This window comes from Monoraphidium neglectum (genome assembly GCF_000611645.1).
Source record: "Monoraphidium neglectum strain SAG 48.87 unplaced genomic scaffold scaffold01205, whole genome shotgun sequence".
NCBI lineage: Eukaryota > Viridiplantae > Chlorophyta > Chlorophyceae > Sphaeropleales > Selenastraceae > Monoraphidium > Monoraphidium neglectum.
The window spans coordinates 1-10,792 of NW_014012423.1; the positions used below are offsets into that span (position 1 = coordinate 1).

Genomic DNA, 10,792 nt, shown 5'->3' on the forward strand with positions numbered 1-10,792 from the left:
ATCTGGGCTGTGTTGTGTGCAGCGCGTCGGGGCCGCGGCCCAAGGTGGTGCCGCGCTACCTTGTTGGGCAGCAAGCGCGCAAGCATGACCAGTGCAGCAACTCCCTGGCAACCAATTGTGATTGTGGGGCCTAACTAAGGCCCTGCGACAAGCACAGTTTTGTTACTGCTGCACGTTCCCTCCCCACCCACCTGCGCCACTGAAACTCCTATGCGTGCCCTCATCACATCCCCCCCCCACCTGCAGCTCGTGCAGCGCCTCGTGCAGGTCTGGCTTGAGGGTGAACAGCCGGTTGCCGCTGACGGCGGTGTAGCAGGCGCCCTGCGGTGGTGACGTCAGCCGGCACGAGGTAAACCCACGCGTGCAATTACGTGTGCTCGCCCCAACCCAAGGGCTGTTTTGAATGGCGGGAATTGAATACTACGACGAGCCCGTCATTCCGTGACAATGTGAGGCAGCACATCTGATCGGCGCGCCAGCCGGCTTCCAAGACAGCCGCCCGGCAGGCCAACGGGCAAGTAGGCCGCCAGCTAGGACGGACCGCAAACCAGTGAAATGGCCAGCCCTCAAGGCCCCCCTTGCACGGCAGCACACACATGCGCCCAAAGCCGACCCGCTCATGCACGCACCGGCTTGAGCCACAGCATGCTGCTGCCCCAGGACCCTGGATCCAAAAGCTCCCACTTGGGCCCGGTGAACAGGTCCAGCACAAAAGTGTCTGTCAACCGCCGCGGCCCACTGCCCCCGCCGGCGGCTGCACCGCCTCCTGAGCCGCGCCGCTCAGCCACGCCGCTGCCCGCACCAGCGCCCGCTGCCGCGTCGCTGGGAGCGGGAGCGCCGCTGCCGCTGCTGCCGCTGCCGCTGCCGCTGCTTGCTCCGCTGCCGCCTGTCACAAGCATGTACTTTCCGAGAATCGCGGCTGTGTGGTTCTCCCTGGGCTCTGGCGCGGCGCCGGTGGGGGTCACCTTGCTCCAGGTCATTCGCTCCACCTTGGTGTGTGTGTGTGTGTGTGTGTGTGTGTGTGTGTGTGAGTGCGCGCGCGTGTGCGTGTGCATGTGCGTGTGCGTGTGCGTGTGCGTGTGTGTGTAGAGAGAGAGAGAGAAGGGGGCCAGTGCGCATGCAGGCGGCTGTGTGTGTGTGTGTGTGTGTGCACGCTCATGGCGGGCCAGCTTGACGATAAAAGAGCCCGCTTGGTGCGCTGGGACTAGAGTGGGTCTGCCGGCTGGTGCAAATCCTGACCCTGTACTTCTAGCTCGGCAGTCAGCACCCCTTGCCAGCCGCCTTTGCCGCCCCTGCCCGTGATGCTGATGCATGCCCTCCGCCTGTCAATGGCACACTCATGAGTAATTGCCACTGCATGAGTAATCTCTCATGCATGATTAACCGCCCACCTCCAGGTAGTGGACGTCTCCCAGCAGCTGGCTCCCATCGTGGCCACCAAACAGGTACAGCCGCCGCCCGTCGTCCGTTGCGCACAGCGAGGCGCCTGGAAACGGCACGCGGCAAGTAAGAGGGCGGGGAAGGCAGGGACAGGCAGGGATCAATATCATGAAGCATCCACCGAGGCAATTGTCCATCATCTTTCATGCCGCCTCGCCCGACAATCAGATCAAAAATATCTTGTACAGCGCCTGCCCGCCGCAGCACACCGTCGGCCTCCGCCCTCATGCGCCCCTGACCCGCCGCGTAATCAGCGCGCGCCCCTGCAGGCGCCCCATTGCGCGCCTTTCCGCGGCGCAGGCGCTGCGCCAAACGTCGCGTGCTGCGCCCACTGCATGGAGTCCGTGTCCAGCGACCACAGGTCACCCAGCAGCAGCCCGTCGCCAGTCATGCCGCCAAACACATACACGCGCTCCCGCACGCACGCCGCCGCGTGCGACAGCCGCGCCGTCGGCTCCTGTGCGGCGGCGCCGGCGGCGCCGGCCGGGGGGCGGGCGGCGGCGGGCGCCCAGCGGAGGGTGTCTGCTGCGAGGACGGAGGCGGAGGAGGAGGCCTCCTCGCCGCGCAGCCCAAACAGCACCTGCGGCGGGGGCGAGGCGAATTGGTGGCGGAGCGGCACGGCGGCAATGCGCCGGTCCTTTTGCAGCATGCGCTGCCGTGGATTCTGTCGCTTCCCTGAGAGCGGCCATCGCCATCTCAACAAATATGTTGTCAGCTGCAACACAGGCCCCCGCCCCCGAGGTTGCTGCCAGCCGTCGGAGCCCACCACGAGGCGGCGGCTGATGCTGGTGGCCGTGTGGCCATGCATCCCCGCGTACCGCCGCGCGCCCTCCGGCCGCTCCCACTGCAGGCTGTCCAGGCTCAGCGCCGCCACGTCCCGCCCCGCGTCGTCGTGGGTGCGCGAGTGGCCGCCCATAAGCACCAGCTGCTTGCCGCCTGCGGGGCCGGCCGACCCGTGCGCGCGCGTGCGCGCATGAGCGCGAGCGCGCAGCCTCGGGCGTGGCCTGGACGCGGCGGGCAGTGCACACAGGTGGCCGCGTGCTGCAAGCGGCACCTGGCCGCCGCTACCCCTGACTTTGACCAACACAGGCAAACCGCTCACCAGGTCCCATATCGCAGCCGGACGCCAATACAACAGCAGGCCGCCCGTTGCTCTGCCAAGGATCCCGCGGCCGCACCTGGCAGGGGTGTCAGCGTGTTGCCCTCGCGGTCGGCCGGCACGTCGCCCCGCAGCCGCATGTGGCTCGTCTGCAGTAGCCACGGCTCGTTGAACAGAAGCTTCAGCTGCGTGGTCCCGGCGCACTTGAGGGTCAGCTCCTCTATCTGAGACCTGCATCAGCGGCGCGTGCGCGCGCGTGAATGCATGCGCAACACAGTTCAGCCGGCAGGCTGAATCCAGGCGCGACAGCAGCGCGCGTAGTGTCGGCGCACAAAGGGGTCAGTGGCCGTGGGGCTGCTGCCCCGCGGCCACCATCAAGCCCTGAAACCCTGCCAGCGACAAACCCCTGCCGCACCGCCACTCTGCCGCATGCCAGCCGCAGCTCTCACGCGATCCACCCGCCCCCGAAATCGGCCGCGCACTCTGCCTTGGCAATCGCCTCGTTCTTTGCATCGACCTGGCCCCGCGCCACCTTCAGCTCCCGGTCCAGCTTCTCTATCGCGCCGTGCTGCCGCTTCACGGTCTGCTCCAGGGTGTCCCGGTCCGTCAGCATCGAGGCCGCGTCCTCCACGCGCGACTGCAGCATGGAGTTGTCACCCTGTGTACACGCATGCGCGTGCATGTGTGCGTGCGCGTGTTTGCGTGCTTGGGCCGGCGCTCGCATGCACTATACAGATGTTGCCCGATGCCGTGCGCAATCATGTCTCTGGAGACAAGTGCCCAGCAGTGGGTGTGCAAGGGTGTGGCGGGGCCTGGCAGTCCCGCGGCAGCACAGTTGTCCCTGAATACATGCTGCCACCATCACCGCAACCTCCGCCTGTCGCCACGCCCTGGCCCTCAGAGCCCAGGTCAGCCCACTTTGAGCTTCCCGATGTCGTCGTTGCACTGCCCCAGGTCGGCCCTCACGCGCTCCAGCTGCCCCGCCAGCTCGCCGCACCGCGCCTCTGCCGCCTTGACCTGCTCCTCGCGGTGCTCCAGGATGTCAGCCTGGTCAGTCGCGTGTGTGGGGGGTGCGTGTGTGCTTTGGATGCATGTGTGGGCGGGGTAGGACGAGATGCAGTGAATACTGTTCCGCAGCTTGGAGAGCAGCAGCAACACTTGGTAAGCCAACCGTCCAGCTTCAAGGAGCCACGGCTGCCTTCCTGCCACCGCGCACGCTCCGCAGCCCCAAGCTTGGGCCTCTTAAGAGCCGACCAAGTGGGGATGTGAGCGGGCAGCCGAGATCCAGGGGAGCCGCTGCTCACATAGTCGCGCGTCGCGCTGACGATGCGCTGCCTGAAGCGCTCCACCTCTTGCAGCAGCCGCTCGTTCTCCAGGCGCGCCTGGTGCAAGGGCAAGCATGCGGACGCGAACGCATGCCTGGGTCAGCATGCTGCTCCCACAAATGCTGGCATGCTGTGTCGCTTTGAGATTGGCGTTGAAACACTGCATGCGCACAATGCACCGCAATTGCATGCAGCATGCCAGCCCCATGCGTGCCCTGCCGTACAACACACGCGCGCGCACAACCGGAAGTACACACACAAACACACACACACACACACACACACACACACCATGTGCAATTACACAGCCTGTGCATGCGCTGCGCCCCGCGTGTGCGTCTCGCCTGCTTCAGCTTGTCTGTGAGCATTGCCAGCGCAATCTCCTGGTCCTGCTTGAAGCCTTCCAACACAGCAAGCTCCCCTCGAAGCCGGTCCCTGCACATGGTACACACGTTTGATGTGGCTCCATGCTGTATCCTGGCCATGGATGCTGCTCGTCTAGAGTTTGTTCGCGCCAGGTGCACACACGGCTGTGCACTGTTAGCACACAGTGACAGTGCACAACGAGCACCGGCGCGGCGAGGCGATGGCGGCGACACCAGCCCTGACGACAATCCAGCTTACGCTCACTCCGGAGAACCTTCATCTTTCTTTTTTGCGTTCTTATCTTCCTGCTTCGGCGGCATACTTTGCGCTCGGCCTTGTTGCGAGATCGCCCAGGTTTGACCGCGCCGTATGTATAGCTCATACAAAACTCTGATAGGAATGGAGTGAACCACCTTGATAAGCACAGAACCGCGCACATTTCCAATTTGATCTGGGTCGTCCCATGAGTCATGGCCACCATCACAACAGGTGAGGTATACCCGACCTGCCGCAGAGTGGCCCAGCCCAGCAGGCAGTTGTGCAGGCTGTGATGCTCTAGCCTCCACTCTTGAGGCAAACAAATCGAGCAATGATGAGCGGCACGCGTTGCCCTGATGAGTCTCTTTGAACGAGGTGGAGGCAACATGGTGGTCAGTCTTGTATATGCACAGGGTTTTGTTGATGTTATGCTGGGGCTCAGCCAGGACCAACACATACGAGCAGCAATACCACCTGTGTCTCTGCAATTTTATAACAGGACCGCCCTCTTCTGGGCCCGATTGCTGTTGCTGGCCCAGGCGTGCAAGTGGATGTGGGCCTCTCATGACGTCAGGCGGCTGGTCCCGTTGTATTTTGCCCTCTGCATATCGTTAGTCCCCGCATCCCCCAAAGCCTATGTGCTGGTGTGCATGCCTCGATGTGAGCGGGCGGGGCCCCCACACGCACACTGCTCCAAACCGCGGCCTGGAGCGCAAGGCACAACCCGGCAGGTAGGCAGATTACTCTCGGAAAGCGGCACACATGCATGTGAGACAGGTGCTAGCTGAGGTGCTGCGGCACCCCACTGGCGCTGCCAACGCTGCTGCGCCAGCAATGAAGGAAGTTTCAGCCACTACAAAAGGCCCCCCGAACCCAAGTCTCGAGTGTGAAATAAATGAAGCTCTCGTGTTGGCGGGCCCGGGTGCCCTTGGACCACCACAAGCTGTGTGCAGTGCAGCTGCAGTGCACGCATGCCTTCGATTTCGTTGTGAGATCTAAAAAGTGCTTCAGTTAGGGTGGCAAGTGATCTTAAGCATCTTGGAAAATTATACCAGTGATGCAGATCAAAGAGGGGCAATGGGACGTTGCCTGATCCCTTGAGCACCCTGCTGCGCAATCTGGGGCAGGCCGGCCTTCCGAAGCCAGCCGCGCCAGTGCAACTGTGGGTGTAAATGCATCGCAACCTTGCTTTTCGTGCAACAAGGAACTGCTAGAGGTGCAGCTGGTGACCAAGCCAAGTGCGCCATCCAGCACAAAGTCCTGAGGAGTTGCCTCCTGATGCGCACGCCAAAGCTCCGGTCAACTGACCTGACACAAAAAGAGATGTCTGCAACCAGAGTATGCGAGGGGCCACAAAGGCGTGGCACTGGCACATGTGGGCCACAGGTGCGCACGATCCTCAAATCTTGTCACTGCTCCCAACGTGATGAAGCAGCAGCCGCAAGCAGCAAGGTGTGTGGCGCTGCGCACACCAGTGTTGTTAATGTGACCGGCAAGAGTTATAAGCTTGGGGAGGATGGATTGTGTGATCATTTGGATGATACTCTGGCCGTGCTGGTCACAGGGTGTTTGTTGCTTGCAAGAGGTGCCGCGGGGGCATTAGGCATGCAGCAGTCACACTCGCAGCCAAACATGTGGCGGTGAAATAACAAGAAGCACGCCGGCTCCTCAAAAGGGATGCGTCTCGAATAAGGACTGGTTGTGGCATGATGCGCTCCAGGCCAGCGAAGCTGATGCGTACCCGCAACAAAACTGCGGGTCGGCACCAGCGGGCTCGCTGACTGGAGTTGGATCCGAAAGAGATGAGCTGGATGAGACAAGTTGGATGAGAAAGGGATGGCCAACCTCACCGAGGGCCTAGGAAGTCAAAGCCGCAGGGCTCTTGGAGAGCCTGGTCAGGGATAGGTACCCGTGCGCACCACCAGGAAGGCAGGAGGGGTCCCCCAGCCAAAATTGCAAACCCAGCCGTATGAGGGTATGCAGGACAAAGCAGCTGTAGTTGATGGCTTACGCCCAGCCACTCGCGCATGAGGAGATGCAGGCAGCACCCAAGGCCGGCTGGTGCGCTTCAAGTCGCGCGCCAATGGCAGCCGCACACCCGAGTACAGCATATGCAACGGGCAGCATGGGTGTGGGCTGGGCTTGCTGCAAGAGGGCCCGCGGTGTCAGCACCCCACGCACCAGCAGGCAGGCAAGGTGAGCGATGTTCAGGCCAAACCTGTTGGTCAGCGGTATGCCACGGCAGTCTTGACGGTCTTGCCACCCCAAACAGGCCCGAGGCAGATAGGCAAGCCTGCAACCCAGCCCACACAACCAGCACCATCTACAGTTGCCCTCTTATGCAAGCGTCCTGGTCACTACAGTGACGCCCGCCGCGACATTGCCGGCGCTGTCAATGGCGCACAGCCGGAACCCATACGAAGCAGACGCCCGCAGCCCGGTGAACGCAGCCTCTACCAGCTCCGCGGCGCCCGCGGTGCCCGAGCCGCCGGCCGCGCCGCGCGCCGCGACGGCATACGTGTTGGCCAGCCTGTCCGACGTCGCCTTCTTGAGCGAAGAGCCGCTGCACTTTGAGGGCGCGCTGGCTCCCTGCCGGCCGACCAGCACAAAGGACGCCACGGCTGAGGTTGCGTCGGTGGCGCCCGCGTAATATGATATGAAGATGCTGTCACGGGCGGGGGTGGCCTTGAGCCTCACGTCAGCGGTGCTCATGCTGGGCGCGACCGTGTCGTAGGTGATCATCGCCACAGCGGGCTGCAATGCGTCGGCGTCGCCCTGAGCGGTCGCGTCCTTGAAAAACACGCGGATGGTGCGCTCGCCCTGGGGGAACTGGTTGAGGGTGATCTTCTTGGCGGCGTTGTAGCCGCTCCAGGAGGAGCAGGACGCGGCTGAGTTCGCGGTCTGGGTGACGCACATCCTCGTTTTTGGGGTCGCGCCTTGGGTGGAGATGCCGAGAGTCACGCTGCGCGACGCGGTGTACGCGGCGCCGCCGTTGATGGTCAGAGCCGACGTGGACGTTGCCAGCAAGATGGACGCCGTGGCCGGGGCCGCCATGGCGTTGCCGGCGGCATCCTTGAGCCAGATGTAGACTGTCTTCTTGCCGTCGCCCTCGGCCAGCGTCCAGGCCTGGGTGGGCGCAAACGCCTCAAACCCAGTCGTGCACGTGGCTGTGTTGCTGATGCACATCCACGGCACGCCCGACCCGCCCGCCCCGTCGCTGCCGGCGATGGCAAGTGTCACGTCGAGGGTGTTTGTGCTGAGAGCGCCGCCGTTGATCGTCAAGGTGCCGGTCGGAGGGTCGACGTCGGTCGCGCTGGGCGTGCTGTAAGTGATGACGGCTGTCGCCGCGGTGCTCATCGTGTTGCCTGCGGCGTCACGCAAATACAGCAGAACCGTGCGCGCCCCGCCGGCGCCGGCGGCCAGTGTCCACGCCTTGCTGGGGGTGTAGGCCTCATATGGGGTGCAGGCGCCCGCCGAGACAGGCGCGTTGCTGATGCACATGCTCTGCACGCCGCTGGCGTCGCTGCCGGCGATTGCGAGCGCCACATCAAGGGAGGTAGTGATGGCGTCGCCGCCGTTGATGAGGAAGTAGCTGACGGTTGGGGGGGTGGTGTCAATGACAGGCGCGACATAGGTGATGGACGCCGTGGCTGCGGTGGCCATTGTGTTGCCCGCTGCGTCGCGCAGGTACAGCCGCACTGTGCGGCTGCCGCCGGCGCCGCTGGCAAGCGTCCACGGCTTGGTCGATGCAAACGCTTCATACAAGGGGCAGGCGGCCGCCGAGACGGCGGTGTTGCTCAGGCACATGGTGGCCACGCCGCTGGCGTCGCTCCCTGCGATCATCAAGATGATGGCGAGGGAGGTGGTGGAGGCCGCGCCGCCGTTGATCTGGAAGGAGCTGACTGTCGGGGGCGTGGAATCTGAAGGGGTGGTGCTGATGACGATTGACGCCTGAGCAGCAGAAGCCATAGTGTTGCCAAGCGTGTCACGCAGGTATAAATAAACGGTGCGCGTGCCGTCGGCGCCGGCAGCCAGCGTCCACGCCTTGCTGCCGGCGTAGGTCTCGTACGGCAGACACGCCGCCGCTGAGACAGCCGCGTTGCTCAGGCACATGGTGGCCACGCCGCTGGGGTCGCTGGCTGTGATAGCGAGCGTCACGTTGAGAGAGGAAGTGGAGACGGCCCCACCGTTGATCTGAAAGGTGCTGACTGTCGGGGGTGCGGTGTCGGGGGCAATGTAGTTGATGGACGCTGTGGCGGCCGTGCTCATGGTGTTGCCGGCGGTGTCGCGCAGGAACAGGTACACGGTGCGAGCCCCGTCTGCGCCAGCAGCCAGCGTCCACGCCTTGCTGGTGGCATAGGCCTCAAAAGGCGAGCACGCCGCCGCTGTGACAGCAGTGTTGCTCAAACACATGGTGGCCACGCCGCTGGCGTCGCTGGCTGCAAGTGCAAGTGTCACGTTGAAAGTGGAGGTGGAGACCGCCCCGCCGTTGATCTGAAAGGTGCTGATTGTTGGGGCCGCGGTGTCGGGGGCAATGTAGTTGATGGACGCCGTGGCAGCCGTGCTCATTGTGTTGCCGGCAGTGTCGCGCACAAACAGGTACACAGTTCGAACCCCGTCTGCGCCGGTGGCCAGCGTCCACGCCTTGCTGGCGGCGAAAGCCTCAAAAGGCGAGCACGTCGCCGCCGTGACAGCCGCGTTGCTCAGGCACATCGAAGCGACCCCGCCAGCGTCGCTGCCCGAGATTGCCAGCGTCACGCCGAGCGAGCTCGTGTTTGCGGCGCCGCCGTTGATTAGGACCGAGCCGGTCGGGGGCGTCACGTCGGTTGTGTAGGTGGTGGCCGCCGTGATGGCGGTCGCCATGGCGTTGCCCTGCCCATCCTTCAGGTATACGTACACGGTGCGCGCCCCATTCCCGCCCTCTGCCAGCCGCCACGCCTTGCTGGCCGCGAACGCCTGGAACGGCGCGCACGCCGCCAGCGACGCGGCCGTGTTGCTGACGCACATTTGGGACACGCCGCTCGCGTCGCTGCCAGTGATCGAGAGCGTCACGTCGAGGCTGAGGCTGTTCGCCGCGCCGCCGTTGATCTGGACGGACCCGGTGGGCGGCGAGAAGTCCCCTGAGTTCATGACAGCCACCGCCGCGCTCAGGTCCAGGCGCGTGTGGGTGTAGCCGCTGGCGCTGTCCAACACGGGCTTGCCGCCCGCCCGCATCGCCGCGACGATCTGCGCGACCGTGGCGGACGGGTACGCGGCCTTGAGCACCGCCGCCGCGCCGGCGACGTGCGGCGCGGCCTGGCTGGTGCCGCCCATGCTGTAGCCGCCGGCCGAGATGAAGACCCCAGGGGCGAGCATCGTGAGGTAGGTGCCGCTTTGGGAGAAGCAGGCGACCTGGTCGGCCTGGGATGTGTAGTCTGTGCAGATGCCGCCACTGCATCATGGGTGTGTGTGGGGTTTGGGGGAGAGGGGTTGTGTGTGTGTGTGTTTGTGTGTGTGTGTGTGTGTGTGTGTGTGTGTGTGTGTTGTGGTGGGCAGCAGCAAGGGCGCACACGGTGTGAGAACGACCAGGAGGCGCTGCTTGGTTTGCAGCACATGACAGCAAGCGCGCAAGTGCACAATCGTGCAGTGTCTGCCGGCGAGGGTTAAGGGGGAGCCCCAGCCACACACAGCTTTTGGAAACCACCGCTTGCAGGGCAAGGCCTTGTGCTGCAACAGTGCCAGGCGGCGCCGGTACCCTTGGCGCCAGCCCTCAGGAGCCGGCCCACACGCCGGCGCTCACCCCCATGTCCAGCCGCCGGTGTTTGAATCGTACACAGCGCCAACTGAGATTGCGCTGGGCGCGCAGCCCGGGGAAGCTATTCCGGTCTTGGAGCCCTGGGGAGGGGGGGCAGCAGGGGCGGTTGCAAGGGGACGAGAGCGCGCAGCGTAAGTGCTCAGAAGGGGAAGTAGGGGGATCGCTGCGGCCGGGGCCACGAGCTGCTGAGTCACGTCCAAGCAGCTGCTCGTAATTGTGTTCCTGCAGCATGATGTGCAATGTTTGCAGCACGGCATACCTGGCCTGCCGCCCCGTGCAGGGCGGCGACGGACGCGCGCCCGCTCACCCCATTGCCGGCGGCGACGACGGGCGCGATGCCGGCTGCGCGCGCGGAGGAAAACGCCGACTCGAAGGAGCTCCCTGTGCAGGGCGTGGGCGACACAGAGCTGGAGCCAAGTGACAGATTGATGGCGCAGACGTTGTAGGTCCCGGCTGTCTTGGCGCCGACAGCCCAGTTGATCGCGGCCAGGATGTCTGGGTGTGGATTTG

At 64.3% G+C, this 10,792-nt stretch overlaps 2 protein-coding genes across 2 annotated transcripts in view; both read right to left on the reverse strand.

The window, feature by feature from the left end:
• Nucleotides 1–1,690: 1,690 nt before the first annotated feature.
• Nucleotides 1,691–4,612, reverse strand: MNEG_7019 (hypothetical protein; the record flags this gene model as incomplete). The annotated part of the gene is made up of 7 exons (XM_014044506.1): nucleotides 1,691–2,020; nucleotides 2,207–2,376; nucleotides 2,619–2,770; nucleotides 2,998–3,197; nucleotides 3,458–3,586; nucleotides 3,844–3,921; nucleotides 4,553–4,612. The coding sequence occupies 7 exons, from the start codon at nucleotides 4,610–4,612 to the stop codon at nucleotides 1,691–1,693; spliced, it is 1,119 nt and encodes a 372-aa protein (XP_013899960.1).
• Nucleotides 4,613–6,825: 2,213 nt separating this feature from the next.
• MNEG_7020 (peptidase S8/S53 subtilisin kexin sedolisin) overlaps nucleotides 6,826–10,792 on the reverse strand; it is a gene marked incomplete at both ends in the record, with an annotated part of 5,956 nt that continues 1,989 nt past the window's right edge. The window contains 3 exons of the mRNA XM_014044507.1: nucleotides 6,826–9,919; nucleotides 10,268–10,362; nucleotides 10,590–10,777. Of these exons, the coding sequence (XP_013899961.1) occupies nucleotides 6,826–9,919; nucleotides 10,268–10,362; nucleotides 10,590–10,777 (3,377 nt within the window). The remainder of the gene's footprint in view (nucleotides 9,920–10,267; nucleotides 10,363–10,589; nucleotides 10,778–10,792) is intronic.